This window comes from Castanea sativa, chromosome 7 (assembly GCF_040712315.1).
Source record: "Castanea sativa cultivar Marrone di Chiusa Pesio chromosome 7, ASM4071231v1".
Classification (NCBI taxonomy): Eukaryota; Viridiplantae; Streptophyta; class Magnoliopsida; order Fagales; family Fagaceae; genus Castanea; species Castanea sativa.
Genome location: NC_134019.1, coordinates 47,565,169 through 47,587,718, shown reverse-complemented (window position 1 = coordinate 47,587,718; position 22,550 = coordinate 47,565,169). Strand labels below are relative to the sequence as shown.

Genomic DNA, 22,550 nt, shown 5'->3' with positions numbered 1-22,550 from the left:
TTAGTATATATGTGTTGTAGGCACTACGCTTTATACGCCACTTGGTCCGAAATCAACCCAACTTAGCTGTGATGAACAATGCCCAGTCCATTTAAAAAAAAACATAAAGCATCAGGCCAAGGATCCTTGTCCTTTTACTTGGGCTTGTGAGCTGCTTTTATGAAACAAAGAAAGAAAGAAAAGAAAAAAAAGAACCCACACAATGGCTTACTACAATACTACTCCACGTCAAGGTTGAGTTAAGGTATATAACATATGTATAGGTGACTACTCTCTAGGGAATCCCAATGTTGTGGGTGGAAAAGGTCTTCTTAGAGGTCAAAAAGGATTATAACTTAAGGGTTATTATTCGGTATTCCAGGAGTATACTCCCCCCTTCTCACATAGGGGTGGGTCTCACCCAACATAGGGCCCACCCCCATGTAAGAGGGAGGGAGTAGACTCCCGGACTACTTAATAAATTTTTAAGGCTTAAAGGGCTTTGATGTGTAATTAACATAATTACTAGCATTCAAGGAGGAGAATTGAGTGTTCTCAAAGTTGCCTAGAGATTGAACTTTGATTGTGTTATATAGTTGTTGATCACGAGTAAAATAAATGTGCCTCGTTGATTAGTGCAAGTATCTAATAGGAATGCTTGATAAATGGATGAACATGGTAGTAAAGGTGGACTACATCCACATCCAATAATTGTGTGGAAGTTGTTATGTGATTGTGTGTGATAATTGCATAATGAGTGATAGTATGAAAGAGAGAGCACACACACAAATGTTTACGTGGTTTAACCTAATGGCTTATGTTCATAGTGATAAAGCCCTTGACGGCTAGCTAATTATAGAATATAAGACTAATCCTAGGCTACCTATAAACTAACCTAAGCTTAATATGCTTGTTCTACAAGTACATAGGCCTATGATTGGTTTGGGCCATAATATATATATAAAACAAGTTGGGTGTTTCCAACACCACTCCAACTAGAACCTCAAACCAAACCACAAGCTTGCTAACTCTCTCTAACTTTCTTTTTTCTCTTCTCCTAGTCTGTCTAACTAAGAACACAAGAGGCCTATTTATAGGCAATAATTTACACAAGTATTTTACATTCAGAAGATAATCTTTGAGTTGTAAGGGCCGACTTGTTCTTGACATTTGTCCAAAATGAGTGGGGGTCTTGGAACTGGAGTGACAATTGTCTTCTGGATGTAAGGATGCCAATGCAATAGATATTCGCTTCCGGATATATTGCTGACAAGAGATAATTATGTTGTGGAAAAAAGGAGAAGAACCTAACGCAGTAGGTGTAGTTGTAGCTTTAAAGTAATAGCTACGGCAAAATTATGAGAAAGAAAAGAAAGAAGTGTCAAATAGTAGATTTGAAAAGTAAAAAATAATGGCTCCTGACACCTTTTTTTTTTTTTTTGAATATATATATATATATATATATATATATATATATATATATATATATATATATATCTATCTTTAGTCATCCCACCCATCTCTACCTTGAAACAATTCTTCATCAACATCTGCATCTGGATCATGGTTATGGTTATGGTAGTAAGGATCATCATAGCCAAATAAAGGATTAGGCATCTCCCAATGGTCTTCAGGTGGCCATTGCTGCCTGCAAACATCTGGGTCGGCTAGTACTATGCCTGGAAAGATTCCCTGATTGAGAGATTCTGCCATTGTGAGGGAATAGTGACAAGATATCCAAGACACACTCACGTGTGTGTGAAGAGTACCATCAGCATTAGTTACCCAATGTATATCTGGAGGGTGGAGGATTCCTTCTGCGTGAACATTATTTTTGGAGTTCAGCTTAGCTACTATACATGCAGAAGTAATTTTGCGACCAAAACGGGGGTGATCTATTTTGGGATACTTGAACCATTGGCCATCATGAGCATCATTTTTCAAAATTTCAGACCAGAATTTGTGAAAATATTTATTTTCTCGAGGAAAAATGTATGAGTAGAATTCTGGTTCGAAATGGAGGCACAAGTAGTACTCATTGAGTAAGTACCACATGTAGAGGTAGTGTACAACAATCCGGTTTGTTAGCCAAAATGCAAATGGAGTTTTCCATGGTTGCTCAATGTCTGGGAAAAGGGCAAGGAAATGTCGTTGGTGTTCTTTGAGGTAATCATGGAGGACTCGAATGATTCTTTTGGATCTGGCTTGAAGGGTCAAGGTCTTTATTTGGTTTTTTATTTCTGGGGAATTGTTTCTATCATATTAAGGATATCATTAGGGGCTGAAGTAAAAGGGCTTGAGGATAAGGATGGATCTGTTATTGGGTATACACATAAAGAAGGAGGAATTATTGTGGTATGAAGGACTGGAGACTTTCTAGAAAGGTAATCAGTGATAAGGTTATCTGTATCTTTGATGTGTTTGACTTGGAAAGACCATTGTGAAAACTAATTTGACCATCTGAGTAACTGAGGATGTGGGAGCATTTTTCTTTTGAATCAGAGCATTTTAGGAAAAGAGGACATGTCCATTTCTACAAGAAAGTTGTGGCCAAGGAGCTGAAACTGAAACTTTTCAATACCATGTTTGACTGCTAGGATTTCTTTGAAAGTAGAATGGTAATGAAGCTTTGAAGGCTTGAATGCACCACTTTTATATCCACAAATGTTTCTTTTGCCATCAATTTCTTTAAAGAGAGCTGCTACCCAATACTCATCACTTGCATCTATTTGTAGAACTCGTTTGTCTCAATTTAATCTTATGTTAACCCATAGCTATTAAATTGAGACAAGAAACCTAGTGACTTGGCACCTAGACTGGCCAAGGTGTTTTAAATGGATTGTTTATACAATAAACTCGGTCAAACTTGGTGAGTTTGCGGTGACTCGTGTAACTTGGATGAGTTTTTATCACTTAGTTGAGTTTGTGAAGTTTATAAAATTACATCTATAAGTCCACTTTATTTATTTATTTATTTATTTATTTATTGTTTAACGTGTTATAATATAGTAATTTAAAGAAGAGAAAACCTGAAAAATTCAAAAAAAAAAAAATGCACTTGTTAATTTGTTTGCCTACTTCTTCCAAGGCTCCAATCTTAACAAAAGACTATGTTAAAACCAATTTAATTTTGGAATAGGCCTTTTTTTTTTTTTAAATCTATGTATTTATGTTATCATTTTTAAAACACATATATAATTTTTTATATTTGGCCGTGCAGTTCGACTGATGACAAGTGTGTCAAATCAATGATCCAGTAATCTGCTTCATAGACCAGATCAATGTCCCGATCAAGTTTAATAACTATGGTTATCCTTAAGAACAAATTTGATATTTTGGGCCTAGTGTTCTTATATAACTTATAGTTGTTGTTTTTTTTTTTTTGGTTTTGAGATTCTTATAGTAGTATAACTTATAGTTAATGCAATTAAAAAAGAAAAAGAAGCGGAAAATGAAATAGAGTAGAACCGGGCGGTTGAAGAGAAAGCCGGTAATGAGCGGGTCAAAGCCCTAAGAAAAGAACAGCAGTCTAGGAGGAGGCAGGAGTAGGAGGGCGATGTGTAGAGTTAGGATTGGTGATTCATTTGTCAAAGGTGTTGGAGCTCTTTCAGCAACCACATTACATTTAGGAATTCTCTCTCTCTCTCTCTCTCTCATTTCTAAATTTCTTATTATTTGCTACTATACAAACCAAACAAAACCAAACCAAACGAAGGCGTGCCTGCTTGCCTTGCAGCTATCCTACAATTCATTCATTCTTTCTTTCAGTTTCTGATTTTTATTTATTATTATAGACGTCATAGTAGAGGTAACACTCTCCTCCTTCTTCTTCTTCTTCTTCTTCTACTAGAGTTTATATAAGTATTTGATTTGATTGCGCACATTCATTCATTCATTCGCATTACCTTATTTTTATTTGTAGATTTATAATTTTTGATTCAGCTCCGCCTGCTTTTGCTTCGTCTTCGTCTTCGTCTTCGTGTTTCGAACATACATAAATAAATATTCAAAATTTCCCCATCTCTTTGCTTTCTTCACTCTCTTAGCTTGTAATATGCTGCCTTCTTTATTTCACTCCTAATAATTAATTCATGAATTTACTTTTCTATTACTGGACATTCTTCATCACTATCTACAATCAACTGCTTTTAGGGTTTTTTTTTTTTATTCATTTCATTTTATGTTTCGATTATGCATCCAAAGTCTCTCTCTTTTAATTAATTATATTTATTTCTGCTTTACAAAAGGAAGGAAAAACAAAATCATTGTTTGGTTTTGGTGTTATAAGAGGAAATGGATAGTGGAGCTGGAGGAGGAGGCAATTCCCTACCATCGGGACCAGATGGTGTGAAGAGAAAAGTGTGTTATTTCTACGACCCGGAGGTGGGGAATTACTATTATGGCCAGGGTCATCCTATGAAGCCTCATCGTATCAGAATGACCCATGCTCTTCTTGCCCACTATGGTTTGCTTCAGAACATGCAGGTTCTCAAGCCCTTTCCTGCCCGGGATCGTGATCTCTGCCGCTTTCATGCCGATGATTATGTTTCTTTCCTTCGGAGTATTACTCCTGAAACCCAGCAGGATCAGCTCAGGCAACTCAAGCGCTTCAATGTTGGTGAAGACTGCCCCGTTTTCGATGGTCTCTACTCTTTCTGTCAAACTTATGCTGGTGGTTCCGTTGGTGGTGCTGTCAAGTTAAGTCATGGTCATTGTGATATTGCTATCAACTGGGCTGGTGGCTTGCATCATGCCAAGAAGTGTGAGGCTTCTGGTTTTTGTTATGTCAATGATATTGTCCTTGCTATTTTGGAGCTTCTTAAACAGCACGAGGTTTGTCCATTCTTCTCTTCGTCCTCCTGTCATCACCATAGTTTCTTAAACTGTAGTAGACTATGTTTCAATTTCAACGTCTTGAAAATTTCTCAATTGTTATGCTGCCCTATGTTTAATTTAACAATATTCCCATTTATATAGGTTTTCACACAAAAGGTGAATTTATATGAACTTGGGCAATGGAACTTTCAATTTCTTAATGGCTCAAGTCCAAATTGATGTCAGGAATCCAATTCTCCCCAGTTTGTTAGAATGGAATTTCTTTTAGAATGTTTAAACTTCCTCATGTATATATGATCTAGATAACTAATAAGCTGCAAAAAACGTCACGACCCCTCACCAACATCCATTTTCCTTTTCACTTGTTAAAAAAATTCCATTTCCTTTTACGTTTTCTGAACTATAGGAATAAGTCTTCTTCATGGAGGAGAGTGGGAGTAGCCTGACAGCTCATTTGTACCCAACCAGATAATCTTTGCTTGATATAAATTGAGATGGAGAAATGGATAAAAACTTTTTATTTACAGCCATACCTTTTATAATTATTGAGGCTTCTTTCACTTATCCAAAAAAGAAGAAGAAGAGAGAAACTAAGGGGGCATATTTGGATCATCTTAATAAACTACTGAAAGAATGATAGTTTTCACAATTTTAAAGCATACAACCTATCTGTGTGTTGTTTTGTTCAAATTTTGCTAATGACTATCTAGCCTTTATAGATTTTAAACATTAGTGGTGACTGTAACCATGGGTAGAATAGTGTCCTGCTACTCTTTTTTTTTTTTTTTTCCTTGGTCATTATACAAAATTATATGTATTTACATGGTCCCAGATATAATATAATGGTGAAAAGGAACTTATTAGATTTAGAATCTCTAGGCCAGGTCTGGGAAGATATACACAGTGGCCCTGCCTTGAAGATGATATAGGACAAGGGAGAGCAAAGCAGAATCAGATTTAGAATCTCTAGGTCAGGTCTGGGCAGTGATGGGATAATTGAATTTTGAGGAATTAGAGTTTGGTTTTGGAGAGGGCTGGAAAATAATAAGGAATGTAAGTTTTGAACGGGAAAAGGAATAATAGAATTTGGGGTTGAACAAAAGGAGAAAAACCAAAATTTGGGTTGCTGTTCCAGTGCTAAGTGCTAACAGGTCTGTGTTTGGGGTTATTTAGGACTAGGCATCACACTTAGGGTTTCCTTGGCATCACAGCTTGGAGAAGGTTGCATCACACAAACCTCTAGACAGATTCATAGCTTCCCTAAAGTCTAAAAGTTTATTATTCTCCTTTAATAGAAAGCATTGCAACCCTTTAAATAGAAGTTCAATACATATTCCTAGTTGAAATTGGATTTTATTTAAATTCCTAATAAGACTTGGACTTGGACTTGGGCTCCTTAGGCGTTATTACTAAGCCCAAACTAATTAATTAAACTCAAATAAAACTAAAATAAGACTTGTGAACAGAAAGTGTTTGTTTTTTATATTCAATAAATTAATTATACTTACTTAGCACAGCCCATCCCAAAATAACATAAAATTACAAATTACCCCTGACACTTAAAACTAATTAAAAGTCTTAGGACACCTTTTATGTCTTCAATGGCTGCTGCCATGGTCCTCCATCAGAAGAGGTCCCTTGTCATAAAAATTGAGAGTAGGCTTGTTAAGTCGAGTTCACCAACAATCTTTATTATCTTTAGAGCTTAGGTATTATATGAGGTCTAATGATTGAAGATTGGATTTATGTTTCAGATTCATGTTGAACTGATTGCAAACATGTGGTATAGTCAAGGCAAAAGGACTCTATCTTATATGACCATCATGCATTTTATGCACGTAGCTGTCTCTTGAACCTGAATGACTTATATAGCAATGTTTTAAAAATTGCTATAATTGCTTTACCTAATTCCTTTTGTAATTTGCAATATTTTTCTTATCTATGAATGCAGCGTGTTTTATATGTGGATATTGATATTCACCATGGAGATGGTGTGGAGGAGGCATTTTACACAACTGATAGGGTCATGACTGTTTCATTCCACAAATTTGGAGATTATTTTCCTGGTACAGGGGACATACGTGACATTGGATATGGAAAGGGGAAATACTACTCCCTTAATGTTCCGCTTGATGACGGGATTGATGATGAGAGCTACCATTTCTTGTTCAAACCAATCATTGGGAAGGTGATGGAAATTTTTAGGCCTGGTGCTGTAGTTCTACAGTGTGGTGCTGACTCTTTGTCTGGAGATAGATTAGGATGCTTCAATCTCTCTATCAAAGGTCATGCAGAGTGTGTAAGATTTATGAGATCTTTCAATGTGCCACTGTTGCTTCTGGGTGGTGGTGGTTATACCATTCGGAATGTTGCTCGCTGCTGGTGCTACGAGGTATGGTTATTGCTTGTGATATTGATAGATTAGGATATTATAAGCTGGTCAAATGTAACATCATTAATTTTTTTTTCCATGAGTGGGAATCCATAACGAGTCGTGGAGAATCTTAACTAGCAATGTGTAAAAAAACCTGCACCTGGTTTTTTCATTGTTATCAAATGTATTTGTCTCATAAATTGATTGGGTGCTGGAAGGGATCAAAACACAAAAGGGTAAACATGGCGATCGAGGTTTTGTTTGAATCATTAAAGGTCTATTAAGTTTTTAAGGCATCTGTCAAAAAAATTTATTTTTGGAGGAGTTAAAAATCTCAAGATACTACTTATTTCCATTCTTATTTATCTTCCCATAAAATCACTAATTATCTAGATGTTCAAATTAGAGCTACATAATTGCAAAAGAGGATATGATGGTTTAGGGTTCAAATTAGTTCAGCAGATTCTTATCATCTTTTGCATTTACTCAGATTCTTATTACCTTTTATTTTTCTTTGCTCTCGATACTTATGATTATGATTATTATTATTTTTTCATGTTTCTAGTAATTTTTCTGTTGACCTCTCTTAACTAATCACATTAATGTTAATATGTTTCATGTAAGGCAGACAGGGGTTGCACTTGGAGTTGAAGTTGATGACAAGATGCCACAGCATGAGTATTATGAGTATTTTGGTCCAGATTATACCCTTCATGTTGCCCCAAGTAACATGGAAAATAAAAATTCGCGGCAATTATTGGATGAAATACGGGCTAAACTTCTTGATTATCTCTCAAAGCTTCAGCATGCTCCCAGTGTCCAATTTCAGGAAAGACCTCCTGATTCTGAACTTCCAGAGGTACATTTTCTAAGCACTTTATTTTGTTAGACATGTCATTGTTTACTCCATCTTCTCTATCTCATTGGATTTAATAATAATTGCTCCATCGTCTTTATCTTGTTGTTTTTAATAATCATCGGAGTATGATCACTTTTTTATGATATTTGAGAATATACTTTGTGTTCATCATCGTGAACATGAAGTTTCTTTTATTCAATAAAATTCATTATTACTTGTCAAAAAAAGAAGAAGTAACAATACAAATTTCTTTTGGCCGACTCAAACTAATCTATCAAGGATCCATAGCCAACCCCAAAGTTTGAGACTAAGGCTTTTTTTCATTCTTCTTTTTGATTGCTGATCGATTGCTGGGTGTGAGTTGTAAATTTGAAAAGTTTTAGATTGTTTGTGCTACAATTGAGAAATAAAGTAGCTGTAGAAACCAAGTGAAAACCTTCTATCATTAATCCTTTTTGAAGTGTTTTTAAGAGAGAGAGAGAGAGAGAGAGTCTACATGGCTAATAAAAATATGAATGGGGATAAGTCTCTTGGTCCAAATGGCTATACTATGATGGTACTTCTAATGGTGTTGGAAGGTGGTTAAAGTGGATATGATGCAATTCTAAGAAGAGATTCATATGTCAAGTATGTTTGAGAGGAGCCGTAATGCTTCATTTGTTACACTTATTCTAAAAACTAAAAGGGAGGGCTAGCAATATCAGAGATTTTGGACCCGTCAGTGTGGTGGGGAGTTTTTATAAAATATTGGCAAGAATGCTAGCCCATAGACTAAGAGGCATAGTGAATAATCTGCAATCAAATTCACAAATTGCTTTTGTGAAAGGCAGATATTAGACTCAGTATTAATTGCAAATGAAGTATTGGGCAGCAAAGTTTCGTAGTAAGATCCCAAGGGTCATTTCTAAGTTGGACATCACAAAGGCTTATGATCATGTTAGTTGGAGCAGTCACCTTTATTTTCTAGAGTGATATGGGTTTGGGAAGAAATGGAGGACTTGGGTGAACATGTGCATTACTTCAGTAATATTTTCGATTCTCATCAATGGCAGCCCTACAGGTCTTTGAGAGTTGGTGTGGTTATTGCACTCTTTCTATTTTTCATTAATCAGTGCAGCATTAAGGACATGTATTAGTGGCAAAGGGGAAGACTTACATTGGATAAATCTGAGGAAGAGGAATATTTGCATTGTTAATAGTTGTTGTGCAAAAGTAGTTGGGAATTTGTGGATCATCTGCTTATTCACTGCACATATGCATACAGTTTATGGACTTCTGTATCTTGTATGCTTGTTTGGTGTTTCTTGGGTGCTGCCCTGACATGTGGTGGAGTTGTTGGAGAGTTGGACAGGGGGTTTTGGTCTCCATCAGTTTGCAGTTATTTGGGGGGCCATTCCATTGCATCTTATGTGGACTCTTTGGGGAGAGTAAAGCCAAACCTTGAGGGGGAACATCCTCTTCTAGAGCTAAAATGGTTTTTCTTGCCTTCCTTATATTATTGGATGTTGCAATGAGCGCATTGAGCGGCTTATCATTTAAGGGAAAAAGGTAGAGGAAGACCAAAAATCATATTAATATGATTTTAGATAGAGTAGAATGGAGGAAAAGAATACATATTGCTGACCCTAACTAATTTGTCGAGAATCCATAGCCGACCCCAAAGTTTTGGGACAAAGTCTTTGTTTATTGTTTTTGTTGTACTTTTTGCCAATTTTTATGGTCCTCCTAGGTACACTACCTGTGTACATGGGGATCTTATTGTATCTTTGACTCTTCGTTATTACTTTAATATAAATTTTCATTACCTATTAAAAAAAAAGGGATTTAGAATTCTATTTGGGAGTTGTCTCTCAATTCTTTCAATTTGTTAATGATGTTTAGGCAGATGAAGATGAAGATGAAGATGACGATGATAGAGATGGGACATGGGAAGGAGATTTTGACAAGTTACCAAGTAGAGTAAAGAGAGAAATGGTTGAACCGGAACTCAAAGATCTGGTATGTTTTCTACTCATTTTGTATCTTGTATGAATGATCGGTCAGAATTTTATAGTTGTTTTGCTTAATATTTTTAAATTAGTTTTGTTCAATATTTTCACTCTTTTTTTGATAAGTAATAATTTTATTGATATAAAAAAAGGGGAACACCCTAGTACACAAGGAGTGTACAAGAGGTCAAAAAATCAAGAACAAAAATTACAAGAATCTAGGAAATCAAGAAAAGATAAAAATGATTGATTCTGCAAAGTTGCCAACCAATCCATTAAAGTTCTAAGGAAAGATAGCTTCAAGTCTGAGATGGAGCGCTCCTTATCTTCAAAGCACTTACTATTTCTCTCTCCAAAAACACCACAATAAGCAATGGGGAACAATCAACCATATATACTCATTTTGGTGTTGACCAAATCTACCTAGCCAACATGCTAGAAGCCCTACAATAGATTGCAGCATAACCTAGCTCTCCCCAAACAATCCCAACACCATAGCCCACAGATCCATTGCAACTAGACAATGAAGAAAAAGATGATCAACCGATTCACCATTACACTTGCACATGTAGCACCAATCCAATATCCAAACCTTCCTTTTTCGTAAATTGTCAATTGTTAAGCACTTTCCTAAAGCAGCAATCTAGATAAAGAAGGCTACTCAAGAAGGTATTTTGTGTTTCTAAATACTTTTCCAAGGAAAGTAATAGTCATTAGAGCTCACTAAGAGACTATAATAATCCTTAACAATGAAGCCCTTCTCTCTATCAGGTTTCCAGCACATCTTGTCCTCACCAAACCCTTTCACTGAAGCACCATATATCGTATCCGTAAAACTAGCTAGTGCCTCTAGTTCCCGAGCATGCACACCCCTAAAGAAACTTACATCCCAAAATAGGACTCCATTATCAAGCTTCAGAAGCTCAGCCACACTAGCCTCCTTGTCTTGGCAAAATCTAAACAATTCAGGATAGCTGATTGCAAGCGATGTTGCACCACACCAATGGTCTTCCCAAAATTTCACCCTAGACGCATCCCCAATATCATATAGAATGTGGTGAGAAAAAGAAGGCCACCATCGACTGATAGTTTTCCACAAGCCAACACCATATGGACCATTAACAGGCCTAGTACACTAGCCACCCCATTCACAGCCATATTTCACCTCTATTACTTGCCTCCAAAGGGCCGCCCTCTCCATCCCAAATCTCCATAGCCATTTCCCAAGCAAAGCTTCATTAAAAAGTCTTACCTTCCTTATCCCCAAGCCACCCGCAGCAATGAGACTGTAGACAGTAGCTCATTTAACCAAATGGAATTTTGGTTCATCTCCAATGCTACCCCATAAGAAATTGTTTTTAAGTTTCTCAATTCAGTTAGCCATAGCTGTAGGAATAGGAAATAAAGATAGAAAAAAAGTGGGTAAATTAGATAGAGTGTTTTTAATTGAAGTGACTCTACCTCCTTTGAATAAGTACAAACGTTTCCATCTTGCTAATCTCCGTTCCATGTTCTCTAGAATTGGATTCCATATTGTCTTATCTTTGAATTTAGCTCCTAAAGGAAGATCCAAATATTTCATTGGAAGAGTACCTTGTTTACAGCCAAGAACATTCAACAATAAGTCCAAATGATGCACCATACCAACAGGAACCAACTCTGACTTGCCCAAGTTAATCTTTAGACTAGAGATTGCCTCAAACCAAATGAGGATCATACGGAGAAACAAAACCTGATCCAGATCAGCATCACAAAAAATTAAAGTGTTGTCCGCAAAGAGAAGGTGAGACACTGCCAATGATCTTCCCTCTACATGACCCACACCAAAGCCTGACATGTGACCATCATGGACATCTTTATCCAACATTCTCCCAAGGGCTTTCATAACCAGGACAAACAACAAAGGAAAAAATGGGTCACCTTGTCTCAACCCCCTAGAACTTTAAAAAAACCCACAAGGAGAGCCATTTATCAGAATAGAGAAGCGAACTGTAGATATACAAAAGAAAATCCACCGCCGCCATTTAGAAGAGAACCCACTCCATTCTAATAACTGCATAAGAAATCCCCAGTTTACATGATCAAAGGCCTTCTCAACATCTAATTTGCAAAGAAGCCTTGGCAAACCAGTTTTCAATCTACTATCAAGGCATTCATTAGCAATAAGTACAGGGTCAAAAATCTGCCCATTCCTCACAAAAGCATTCTGTGAAGCTGAAACTATGCGAAGTCTGGTGGCTAAGACTTTAACAATGATTTTATAAACCCCCCAACAAGACTAATGGAGCGAAAATCCTTGACTTCAATTGCTACATTTTTTTTATAGGGATAAGAGTGATGAATGTTGCATTCAAACTCTTCTCAAACTGACCTTTAGCAAAAAAAATGATGAAAAACAGCCATAAGATATTTTTTGATAAACTACCACTTGTCCCAAAAGAGTAAGTTTTTTAGAAAACAAAGAATTTAATAATTTAACCAGTATTCTAACATTTCTCATCTTGTGTGGGTCCATACAAGTGAGATTTTTATTTTTTTAAATGGGAGGTAGAGTGGAGACATGGTTTGTTGATAAGGACAAGGAAGAGCTCAAGGAAAAAGAAGATTAAATATACCAAGATTCAAGAATTGTGGTCTAGTTTACCCACTTAGCACCCTTGATAGGTAATTTTAATTATTAGTATTGAGTCTTTTAGGTTAAGAAGCTGTTGGTTCAGTTTTAATTAAGTTTTATTAGAATAAGTTTTATTAGAATAAGGGCAATTTGGTAATTTTTAAATATCTGAAATGGGCTGTCATTGACCGTACCAAAGGCCCAAGAGTTTTATTTTTATGTTTACATATTATTAAGTCTTTTATTTTAATTATTATTATTATTCCTATTCATTCTAGGAATAGGTTATTTAGAGTCCAAGTTCTACTAGGAAAATGATGACTATAGCCTCTATATAAAGGCTCTTTTGTGGTCATGTTATGGCAGAATATTTTGATTAATAAAATTCAGCAGCTTATTTTTAAGCTTTGTTTGTGTGATGCAAACTTCTTCGAGGTGTGTTGTCAAGGAACCCTAGGTGTGATGCTTAGGAAGACCTAGGTGTGATTGCCCAGTGTTTTATTTATGTTATTTTCTGTTTATCCCCTGTTTCAGCCCCCAAACAGCCGTCAACATTCATACTTTTCTAGCCTAAACTCTTAAACAATAATCGTTGATCAAGAATTCATCAAGAGACCTATTATAGTGCTGAACTTCTTAATGGTCCTGCATCATTTGTACTCTACACCACTTTAATTGATAACATAATAAATTACCACTTGTCCCAAAAGTTTAGACTGTTAATAAAGGGTTATTAAATCACGTCTATTATTTTAATATTTGTGAACTGTAAATATTTTTTCAATGTGGATCCTAGTATTGCTTTATCCATAAAGTTAAAGAGAAAATTGTATAGGGTTGCAGTAAGGCCAATTATGCTATTTGGTTTGGAATGTTGGCAATCAAGGAAGAAAAAAAAAATGATGTCAATGAAGTGAGTGTGGTAGAGCTGAAAATGTTGGATTAATCATTGAGTTGAAGCACATCTTCATCTTATCTTTGTTTGAGTGGATAACTAAGTTGAGTGGTCTTCACGTATCTTTTTTGTTGGATTTTTTTTAGATCTATGTAGTTTTGTTTAATGCTTTGGTACACTCCCTGTGTGCCTGGGTAACTGTTTTCTTTTACTGTACCTCTGTTTTATTTTCAATAAAGTTTCTATTTACTGATTAAAGAAAAGTTAGTTGTGAGAAAGTAGTGATAGCACCAATTGAGCATAAAAAGAGGAAGAGTCATTTTAGATGGTTTGAACATGTGCAACGTAGGCCAGTGGATGCGCCAATGTGAAAAAATGGAAGGAGCAGCGAAGGCTAAAGGGAGGCCAAATATGACATAGGGAAGTAGGGAAATGGTTCTAGATAGGGCCAAGTGGCATAAGAGGATCCAAATCCAATTAGTTGGGAGTTAGGCTGAGTTGACTTTATTTGAATATGGGCATGAGCTTTTTGCCATGCTAGATTTGTTCTGTTTCATCATTGAGAATTTATAAATTATTAGTTAATCATTATCATTTTAAACTACCATTTTACCGTCATGGATTGTGCCTTGAAAATTGATCGACCTAGTTCAGAAAAGTCTGTTTTATCAGCTTAGGGGGAAGCCAACTTATACTTGATTTGTATCTGATATAATATGCAACCAAAAGCCTGAATCACTGATCCAATTGAAAGTTGGGCTCCGAACTAATGTATAAGCAGGAGAAAAACCCGGATGCTCCAAATTGTATGCATGGAGGAATGAATATGGTCTCTTTATTGTTATTTTCTTCCCCAAGTATCCCTGTTTTAATTTGATATGGCAGAACAGCCTTTAGATACTGCTGTTCCAAGTGCTGGTTGCTTCTGTTCGTGTTTACATTCATCATTGTCTGCCTCACAATAGCATGATTGCCCTTAGCTACTTCCTCATTATGTTTCCTATCCCACGCTATGAAGTTGAATGTACTTCTGCCTTTGTTTTTAATAAATGTTAAATAGTATGGTTGTGGGATTAATGACATAATTGTGTACATTGAACTTGTATGTTGTTTTGCCACAACAATTTCTAATGGTGGCTTACTTTTCTCCCAGGAGGGTCAAAAAACAAATGCAGAGAATGCCAGAGGCTTCAATACAGCAGCAGAAGAGACCATATGCGCAAAGGTGAAGTTTAATCACATAAGAACTTGCATAAAATAGTCATTGGATGCCTGCTAATGGATTTTTTTAATTATTGATAATTGCAGGCTTTAGATGTGGATTCTTTTTCAGTTGATGAGCCCAGCGTGAAAGTTGAACAAGAGAATGTGAATAAGCCATTTGATTAGATGTACCTTAAGTTGCATTCACAAAGGCAGCTGATTAGATGTACCTTAAGTTGCATTCACAAAAATCACACTAATTGTTTGTTGATCTTTGTCTAGGTTCATGTATCTGTGCAGTCGCATATCTTCAATTGTATTTCGTATTTATTGGCATTCTGTCACATACTAAAACTACATGTACTATTGTAGGATCTAAAGCATCTCTCTTTCTCTTCTTTCCTGGTTGAAACCTTTAAATTTTCTACTTCTAAGATAAGTTGTCCAAGTCTTGAGACTAGAGTTTCAATGTTTCAATGTCAGTTGAGTGCAACCCCTTATTGTTGATTAACAGGTGCACATGATGAGTCTTGCAACTGGGTTGGCCATGAGAATTGAGATATCTCCACCTAAGTTAGCTGGCACCGTCTACAATAAAAGACTAATTTGATGACTTTGTTATCATATTCATTAACTCAGTTGACTCATTAAGATGGGGGTAAACTTTTTTCTTTTTTTGATAGGTAGATGGAGGTATACCTACTCGTAATTTGGGATGGATGTTTAAAGATGACTTGTATTTTAAATTTACTGAAGATAATCTGGAGCTGCTCTAATAAATAATTAAGTACCATGCCTGGAAGTCAAAGAGGGGACTATTGGCTATATTTGCTGCCACCATGTTTCCTGCTTTTGGATTGGGTTAGTGAAATGAGGTATGACACGTGGTGCTTTAGTCCCTTTGTTTTCGGAATTTTGTAAATTCACAATTGTATTGCAAGTTAGGCAAGCAAAGGCCTACAAGAAAACCATAATAGCTCGTTAAAGGGAAAACCATATTTGGAATGAGCTCTATTCCGGTAGTTGACACAAGCTACTTCACCTTTATAATCATCTCGAATCTCAATACCCTTCGAAGAGTCCTAACCATAATCTCTCTATTAATTTCCTTCCATGGATTGTATATGGTAGTTGCCCAGGTTAGTCTCTCAGCTATTGAAGAAAAAGCTCTTCACCTGAATATATCATACAACCAAAATGGTCGGAGAGTCCCAACCTTTAATGATTCTGGAGATTCAACATAATGTGCAATAACCTTTTTGACCGCATCTGATTAGGCAAGAACCAGGCATGTGCCTTTGTGAGCTGGGCTGAGAGCCTGGGAATGGATAGCCAAGAATCATATGATATCTACTTGTCAGGTATTCTGGTTTATCTTTGCAAATATTACGCTAGACATACTCATCTTCCTCAATTAGTGACTCCGTTTCTAATGTGGAATAATAGCTGAGGGATTCTCTGGTTGCTTGAGCTCTGCAACCACCACAAGAAAGGTCAGCAAAACATGAAACAGATTAAAAAAAAAAAAAAAAAAAAAAATTGGCAGTGTGAAGATCGAGTCAATAATTGATAACCAAACCTGCAAGTTAGATTGATACATTCAGCATCTAAGAGGCCAACTGGGTGTCCTCTGTAATCTTCAACATGCTCTTTAACAACTGGAACTTGACTCATTCCATACTTGTTCATAGAAAATTGAGCAGAAAGAAGATCCATGCTGGGTGTAGCAGTCCATGGGACTCGACATATTTCCCCATTCAAAGAACACATTTCAGATACTGAAAGCACCTGTAACGGAAGTAACAAGCTAGTCAATCTCACATGGTGACAAGGTGCAAAGATAAATTTACTCATTTCTAGTTGAGGACTCAAGAAACATTTTGGACCAGCATTATAAATTTGCAACTAAGTGGGTTTTCAATTTTATGTTTAGAGTGCCTTTGATTTATTGTGCATTATAGGTTTACACAAAAACTCGTAATTTTCAGATATTACGAGTTTTGAGTTCTTCATATAACTAATGTTTACCCCGTTTCTCCCTCTACAATTAACTAAGCGGAAATTTTATTTCCCCTCTACTTGATTTTTATAGGGCTCAATGCCTTGAAAAATTTAAAGTAGTGGGACAAGTGCCATTTACCTTTGTTCTTTCACTTCTTTCTTTAAAATTTTTGCTGAACACTTCAATTTCTCCAAGTGTCAGTAAACCAATCAAAATATTACCTTCGTCAACAATCATTGCACAGGATTGCTTCTCTGCAAGCATGAGAGTCACTGTATCTTTAAGTGAAGTACTCATAAAGACAGTGACATATCTTGTTCTCATGGCTTCTGAAACGGAAATTCCCTTTTCTAACTCCTTAGTTTCAATATCAGAACCATTTACACAAAGTGAGCATTCAATTTCACAAAGATCACTAATATAAGATGCTTTTGTAGTGAGTTGTTGAGTTGTATTAGAACCATCTTGCTTGAGTTTTTTAATCTCCTTGACATCTCTTCTCCTTGTCTGTCCAGAAGTAACCCATGAAGATAATCCTACAGCTCCAAGTAGAGGTAGAACAATCCGATAGTCCTGTGTCAATTCAAAAAGCAATAGAACTGCAGTGAGAGGTACCTGACACACCCCTGCAAGAGTAGCAGCCATTCCAACCTGCAAATAGAAGTTCCCCATGGATCAGCTAGATAATAATATATTCTAATAACAATAGAAGGCAGAAAAAGTATACTTTTAGTCCCAAAAATGCTACATCTTTTGTAGACGCATATTATATTAAAATGAGGTCCATAAACCAGTTTTGAGCCAACAACCTATATTGACACTTAGTCCTATCGAAATCCATACTTTAACATATATCCTTATTCAAGATGCCTTATCCCAGATGTTGCTTATGTCAGTAATATATTATGCATGCAAAATTTACAGCTGATTTTCAAGGAAAAACTTCTTAAAAGGGGAAAAAAACATGCATAAAATCTTGCTTATAAGTTATCCATATATACCTAAAGAACAGGAAATAAAGAGCATTTTCTTTTATAGCTTCCAAAGTATATGGTCTGGGGCATGTTTTTATTAATCACAGTTGAAAAATAGACAGTCATGAATGTTGAATTTTTAAATTGCATTTGAAATTCTCCACCATTCTTACCTGATTCTTTTGTTGGCTAAAATAACAAAAACAAAAGAAAAAAGAAAAATAGCTACTTCCAGAAGCAAAGTAGGTTTGTTTACTGGATGATCATGGAAAAATTGTATCCCATAGAACACTTCAAATATATGCCAGAACTCAAAATATCATAGGTAGACTAATATCTTCCTCAGATGGAGATGACATAGAGCAGTACCAGCCCATATGCTTGTGGTGATGCCACTTCCAAGATAGAGGGAGGAATCATAGAATTGGACTGAGCAACTGCCAAACTGATGAATTTCCCATATGCCATTCCTGTTGCAGCACCAATAAAGAGGGACGGCGCATAGTAGCCTCCCACTAATCCGGAGGCCCGGCACAAAGAGGTTGCTATTATCTTGACTGCTACCAACTGAACTAATAGATCAGCTGACAAACCTTTCACAAATGGACGAGATTCCAACAAAATGTCAACATTCTGAAAGCCCCAGTAAAGGATTTCTGGATATGCCAAGGCTATCAACCCAACGGTTATGCCACCCATTACAGGGAACAGGGCTCTTGGTATGCCAAAGGAATTGTGAATATTGTCAACAATTACCAACATGTATGACGTGCACCTAGATAAGGCCAATGAAACTAAGCCGCATAGGATACCCAGCAACAAATAAAGTGGGAGCTCTGAAAGACAATTAAAATAGCTTTTATAATAAACATCTTACTGTTCAAATAAATACTTGATAGCACCTGTAGAAACACTGAGGATGCTTCTTTGTGGAAAAATATCCATGTAATATAATGAATGACATAGTTCTCCTAACAACATTGAACGTGAGGATGGCACTTGATATATGCAATTCAAAACTTAACCTCTGACTAACTAATGGATTAAAGGAAACGATATTCAGCAGAGAAAATCATGCTTATCATTGAAGCATGGACTAATATAGCAATACCAATTCCTTTAAGCAAGTACTTAAAAATCAATTTATGCCGGATGGTGAAGAATGTAGTGAATCCAATGGGATAATGGCAGAAGATGTGGTGATGACCATAGCAGTAGTTGCTGTGCAATAATGGTAATGATGGTGTAGTAACAGTTGCAATAGTCTTAGCTGTAGAGGATATACAAACTTAATGGTGGTAGTGGTTATGGGGGATGTGATTCATAACATTTGGAATTTGGTTGGCTTCAACCTTCACCCAAGACTTTCTCATCAATGGACTACTCACATATGTGAAGGAGTGGGATTTTTTATGTATTCTTTATCTCTATGATGTTTATGGACATGCAAAGAGAAACCCCATTCTTAATTTGGTTCTAAAAATGTAAGGAACTTAAGAAGACAAGAATCAATTTGATCAGTTATCCCAAATGAAGTCCAAGTGAAACGAGAGAGAGAGAGAGTCATAGAAAATGCATTTTATATACAATATTCATAATGCAAAACAACACCCTTATTTGTTTTTTTAGAGCAGAGATTAATATGCAATTTGATTTAAGTATTCGTCAATTTGCCTATGGTCTAATTTAAATTAGATCATGTTTGAGCAAGGTAAAATCCAGGCACAGATAACCTGAGTTGTTCAATTCCAAAATTAGCCTGGCATGCCTATATACTCTAAACAGAAACATATATTTGACATATTAGGACTAAGAATATTAAGGTGGTTGGACATTTTGTTTCTGAAATATTTTACCGTGACAAGTGGGGTTCAGCTAGGAGAAATCTTAACTAAAAGAAACTGCCTGTTTTTCTATTCATCATAGACTAAGCAAAAGCTGAACAGGTGAGATATGCATGCACCAACTAAAAGTTAAAAGATTTTACTCATCTGTCGGAAACTATATAAACGTTTACAGTCATATGTATATATGTTTAAGACTAAAATAGAATTTTGGACATTGCTATTTCCTTTTCCTTATCTCCTCTCAGTTCTTCATTTGACTTGTTAAAACCCTGGAATAGAACATCTGATCCCCAAATAGAAGCTGAAATTTAGGTAGAACATCTGATCCCCATTAGATGTATTTGAGGTACTTATACTAATTTCAAAAGAGAGGAAGGAGGCTGGTAATGACACATGCGCAGGCACACACACTCTTTGTCATGCTGGCAGAGGCAGATGTGGAATGAAAGAATGTCCCAATATTAAAGTGACCAAAATAAAAATAGGAAGTGAGGCCTGCTACAACAAAGACGTGGCGGACAGTACATTTAGTAACTTAAGTGTGTGCTTCTGTGTGTTGTGTTTAACAAAGCATTTATAGATTACCACTGGGTGAGCGGAAGTCATATTCTGGGACCTTAAATGCCGGTTCAGAACCAAGACCAACTTCTGAAACTACAGAAGCAATCACAGCGCTAAGTATAACCATGGAAGTGGTATTCGTAAGTGATACAGAAGGCTCTTTTGGTGATGGCCACAACACTGACTCTACAGCAAAAAAACAACCAGCAAAAGCAGCATTGAACCCTGTGTAAGCAAAAATGAAGTTCAGTAACCCAAATTAGATAATGATAAATCGGTAGCACGAGAACATTGCTTACTACATAGTGGGTCAATCTATATATCAGCAGCATGTTAATGATCATAAAATAAAACAAAAAAAAGCAAATCACGAGACAGAGAAAAGATCTTTCTTGTTCCAACAATGCTACATACACAATAAATTTCACAGCTATCGAGGTGTGGCAAATTGTGATTGGTGTAACATTACTTTTACTGGGATAATGAGTAACATCGCTTTTATTATATGCCAATTACAACCTACAACCTCGGCAGTTATGAAAAATGTTGTGTATTTCGTTGTGTGATTAAACATTTTGTTCTGATCTCTTAGATGTAAAGAATGTTAGCAAATGGTATTTTATGGTAATTTTAGGAATCACTAGCAAACAATTTCTTTCTATTTGGCAATAAAATGCAGATTTTGATGCATAGGAATTTGCAAAAAGACATAGGTCTTGTGATACCAAAGTAGAATTCAGAGTAGATAAACAAGTTTAAGAAAGTTTTCCATAATGACGTATACTGTGTAAAAAAAAAAAAAAAAAAAAAGAGGAGGAGGAGAAATGACGAACCAGAAGAGATTCCAGCGGCTGATCCGGCAGCAATAAGGGAGAGGTTTCTGTGGGGAAATTTGTGGAACAAAGTGGCAACACCCTTGGCAATGGAAGTGCCTATTTCAACACTAGGACCTTCAGGGCCCAAGGAATTGCCAGTGCCCAGAGTGACACAAGCAGAGAGGGCCTTTATGAATGGTCGGAAGGCAGCCTTAAGATGATTAGAAAGGGAAGATGAAGAGTGTTGGTGTTGGTCCAGAAGAGAAGGAGAAGGAGAAGGAGAAGGAGCATGCTCAGTAGCAGTTTGAAGCAGAGTCAATAAGGTAACAATGAAGCCACCAGAAGCAGGGACCAAAATGACTTGCTTCCATATCAGTTGGATGGGTTCCTCTCTCAACCAGGACGCACCTCGTAAGGGAATCCCATCCCAGCAAAACTCACGTATCTCAAGAACCTTCAATTAATTATTAACTATAATTATAGATACGCTAGTAGAGCATTAATCTAGTACCGTACAGTAGTAGTAAATTAAAAAAAAAAGAAAAAAAGAATGAAGTTAGTGTGAGCTACATACAGTGTTATTGAAGAGAACGACAGCGATGCCGGTAAGAAGACCAACCAAGCATGAGGAGATTATTGTTGCCGAATTATTAGTTTCTTTCACAGGACTTGTAGTTGTTTCTGGTTCATCGTTATCCTTGTCATCGGATTCGGATTCGGATTCGGATTCGGACTGTCCAGTTTGAGGAGGCGGCAGAGCACAAGGAAACCCAAACCCAAACCCTGTCCTCCGCCGCCTCCTCCCCCTGGATTTGGTACAGCTGAATAATAATAGTAATGAGTTTCCGTGTGAAATTTTGTAAGCACCTGGAAATGGAAGCAACTCATAATATCTCTTATTCAAATTAAGGAAGCGCGTTGGCGTTGGCGTTGCACTTTGCACATTCCAAACTCCGCATTGCATTATCTTCTTCTTCTCTCTCCCTCCTCTCTTCTCTCTCTCTCTCTCTCTATATATACACACACTTATTTAGCTCTTAATTTATTAATTCTCAATAATATTAATGGATTTTTACAGACAGACCACTGTACTACAATACACTACTTGTAAGTTGTAACCAAAAATTAACAGCCTTGTAACTAAGGCTGCGTTTGTTTGGACTGAAAACAGTTTCAGGAAATCATTTTATGCGTTTCCTTCTGTTTGGCAGCCATGGAAAATTCGGTCAACGGAAAATCGTTTCCAGTTTGACCGGAAAATCAGCCCTTTCTAACGGAAAATCGTTTCCACTTTGATTTTACCTTCAAACGATTTCCGGAAATCACACCTGAAGAGAGAGAGCTCAGCACACTCCTCACACAGTCCAAAACTCATCTCCAAGCTCACCTCAGCCAAACTCCGGCCAGCCCAGCCAAGCTCCGGCCAGCCCAAACGCCGCGCAATCTCGCCGTCCGAGCCGTGCCTCGCATCGCCGATCAAGCAAAGATCGATCCAACGCCGCACGATCAAGCAAAGATCGATCCCCACCGCGCGATCAAGCAGAGATCGAAGCCTCCACCGCGCGATCGAACCTTCGCCGTCCACCGCGCGATCTCGCCTTCG

At 36.7% G+C, this 22,550-nt stretch overlaps 2 protein-coding genes across 4 annotated transcripts; one reads left to right on the top strand and one right to left on the bottom strand.

Moving 5' to 3' along the window:
* Positions 1-3,497: 3,497 nt before the first annotated feature.
* Positions 3,498-15,182, top strand: LOC142642668 (histone deacetylase 19-like). 2 transcript variants are annotated; one of them, XM_075817070.1, is made up of 7 exons: positions 3,498-3,787; positions 4,268-4,812; positions 6,767-7,207; positions 7,818-8,048; positions 9,930-10,046; positions 14,699-14,770; positions 14,854-15,182. In XM_075817070.1, exons 2-7 carry the CDS (start codon positions 4,273-4,275, stop codon positions 14,932-14,934), a joined length of 1,482 nt encoding a protein of 493 aa, XP_075673185.1. In that variant the 5' UTR covers positions 3,498-3,787; positions 4,268-4,272; the 3' UTR covers positions 14,935-15,182. The 2 variants fall into 2 exon arrangements, with proteins under 2 accessions (XP_075673185.1, XP_075673184.1); XM_075817069.1 differs by having other exon boundaries at positions 4,227-4,812.
* Positions 15,183-15,771: 589 nt separating this feature from the next.
* On the bottom strand, positions 15,772-21,953 carry LOC142642667 (chloride channel protein CLC-e). 2 transcript variants are annotated; one of them, XM_075817067.1, is made up of 7 exons: positions 21,522-21,951; positions 20,966-21,401; positions 20,157-20,357; positions 18,094-18,560; positions 16,889-17,401; positions 16,328-16,536; positions 15,772-16,221 (listed from the first exon to the last, which is right to left on the bottom strand). In XM_075817067.1, exons 1-7 carry the CDS (start codon positions 21,909-21,911, stop codon positions 16,140-16,142), a joined length of 2,298 nt encoding a protein of 765 aa, XP_075673182.1. In that variant the 5' UTR covers positions 21,912-21,951; the 3' UTR covers positions 15,772-16,139. The 2 variants fall into 2 exon arrangements, with proteins under 2 accessions (XP_075673182.1, XP_075673183.1); XM_075817068.1 differs by lacking the exon at positions 15,772-16,221 and having other exon boundaries at positions 16,375-16,536; positions 16,972-17,401; positions 21,522-21,953.
* Between the last annotated feature and the right edge of the window lie 597 nt (positions 21,954-22,550).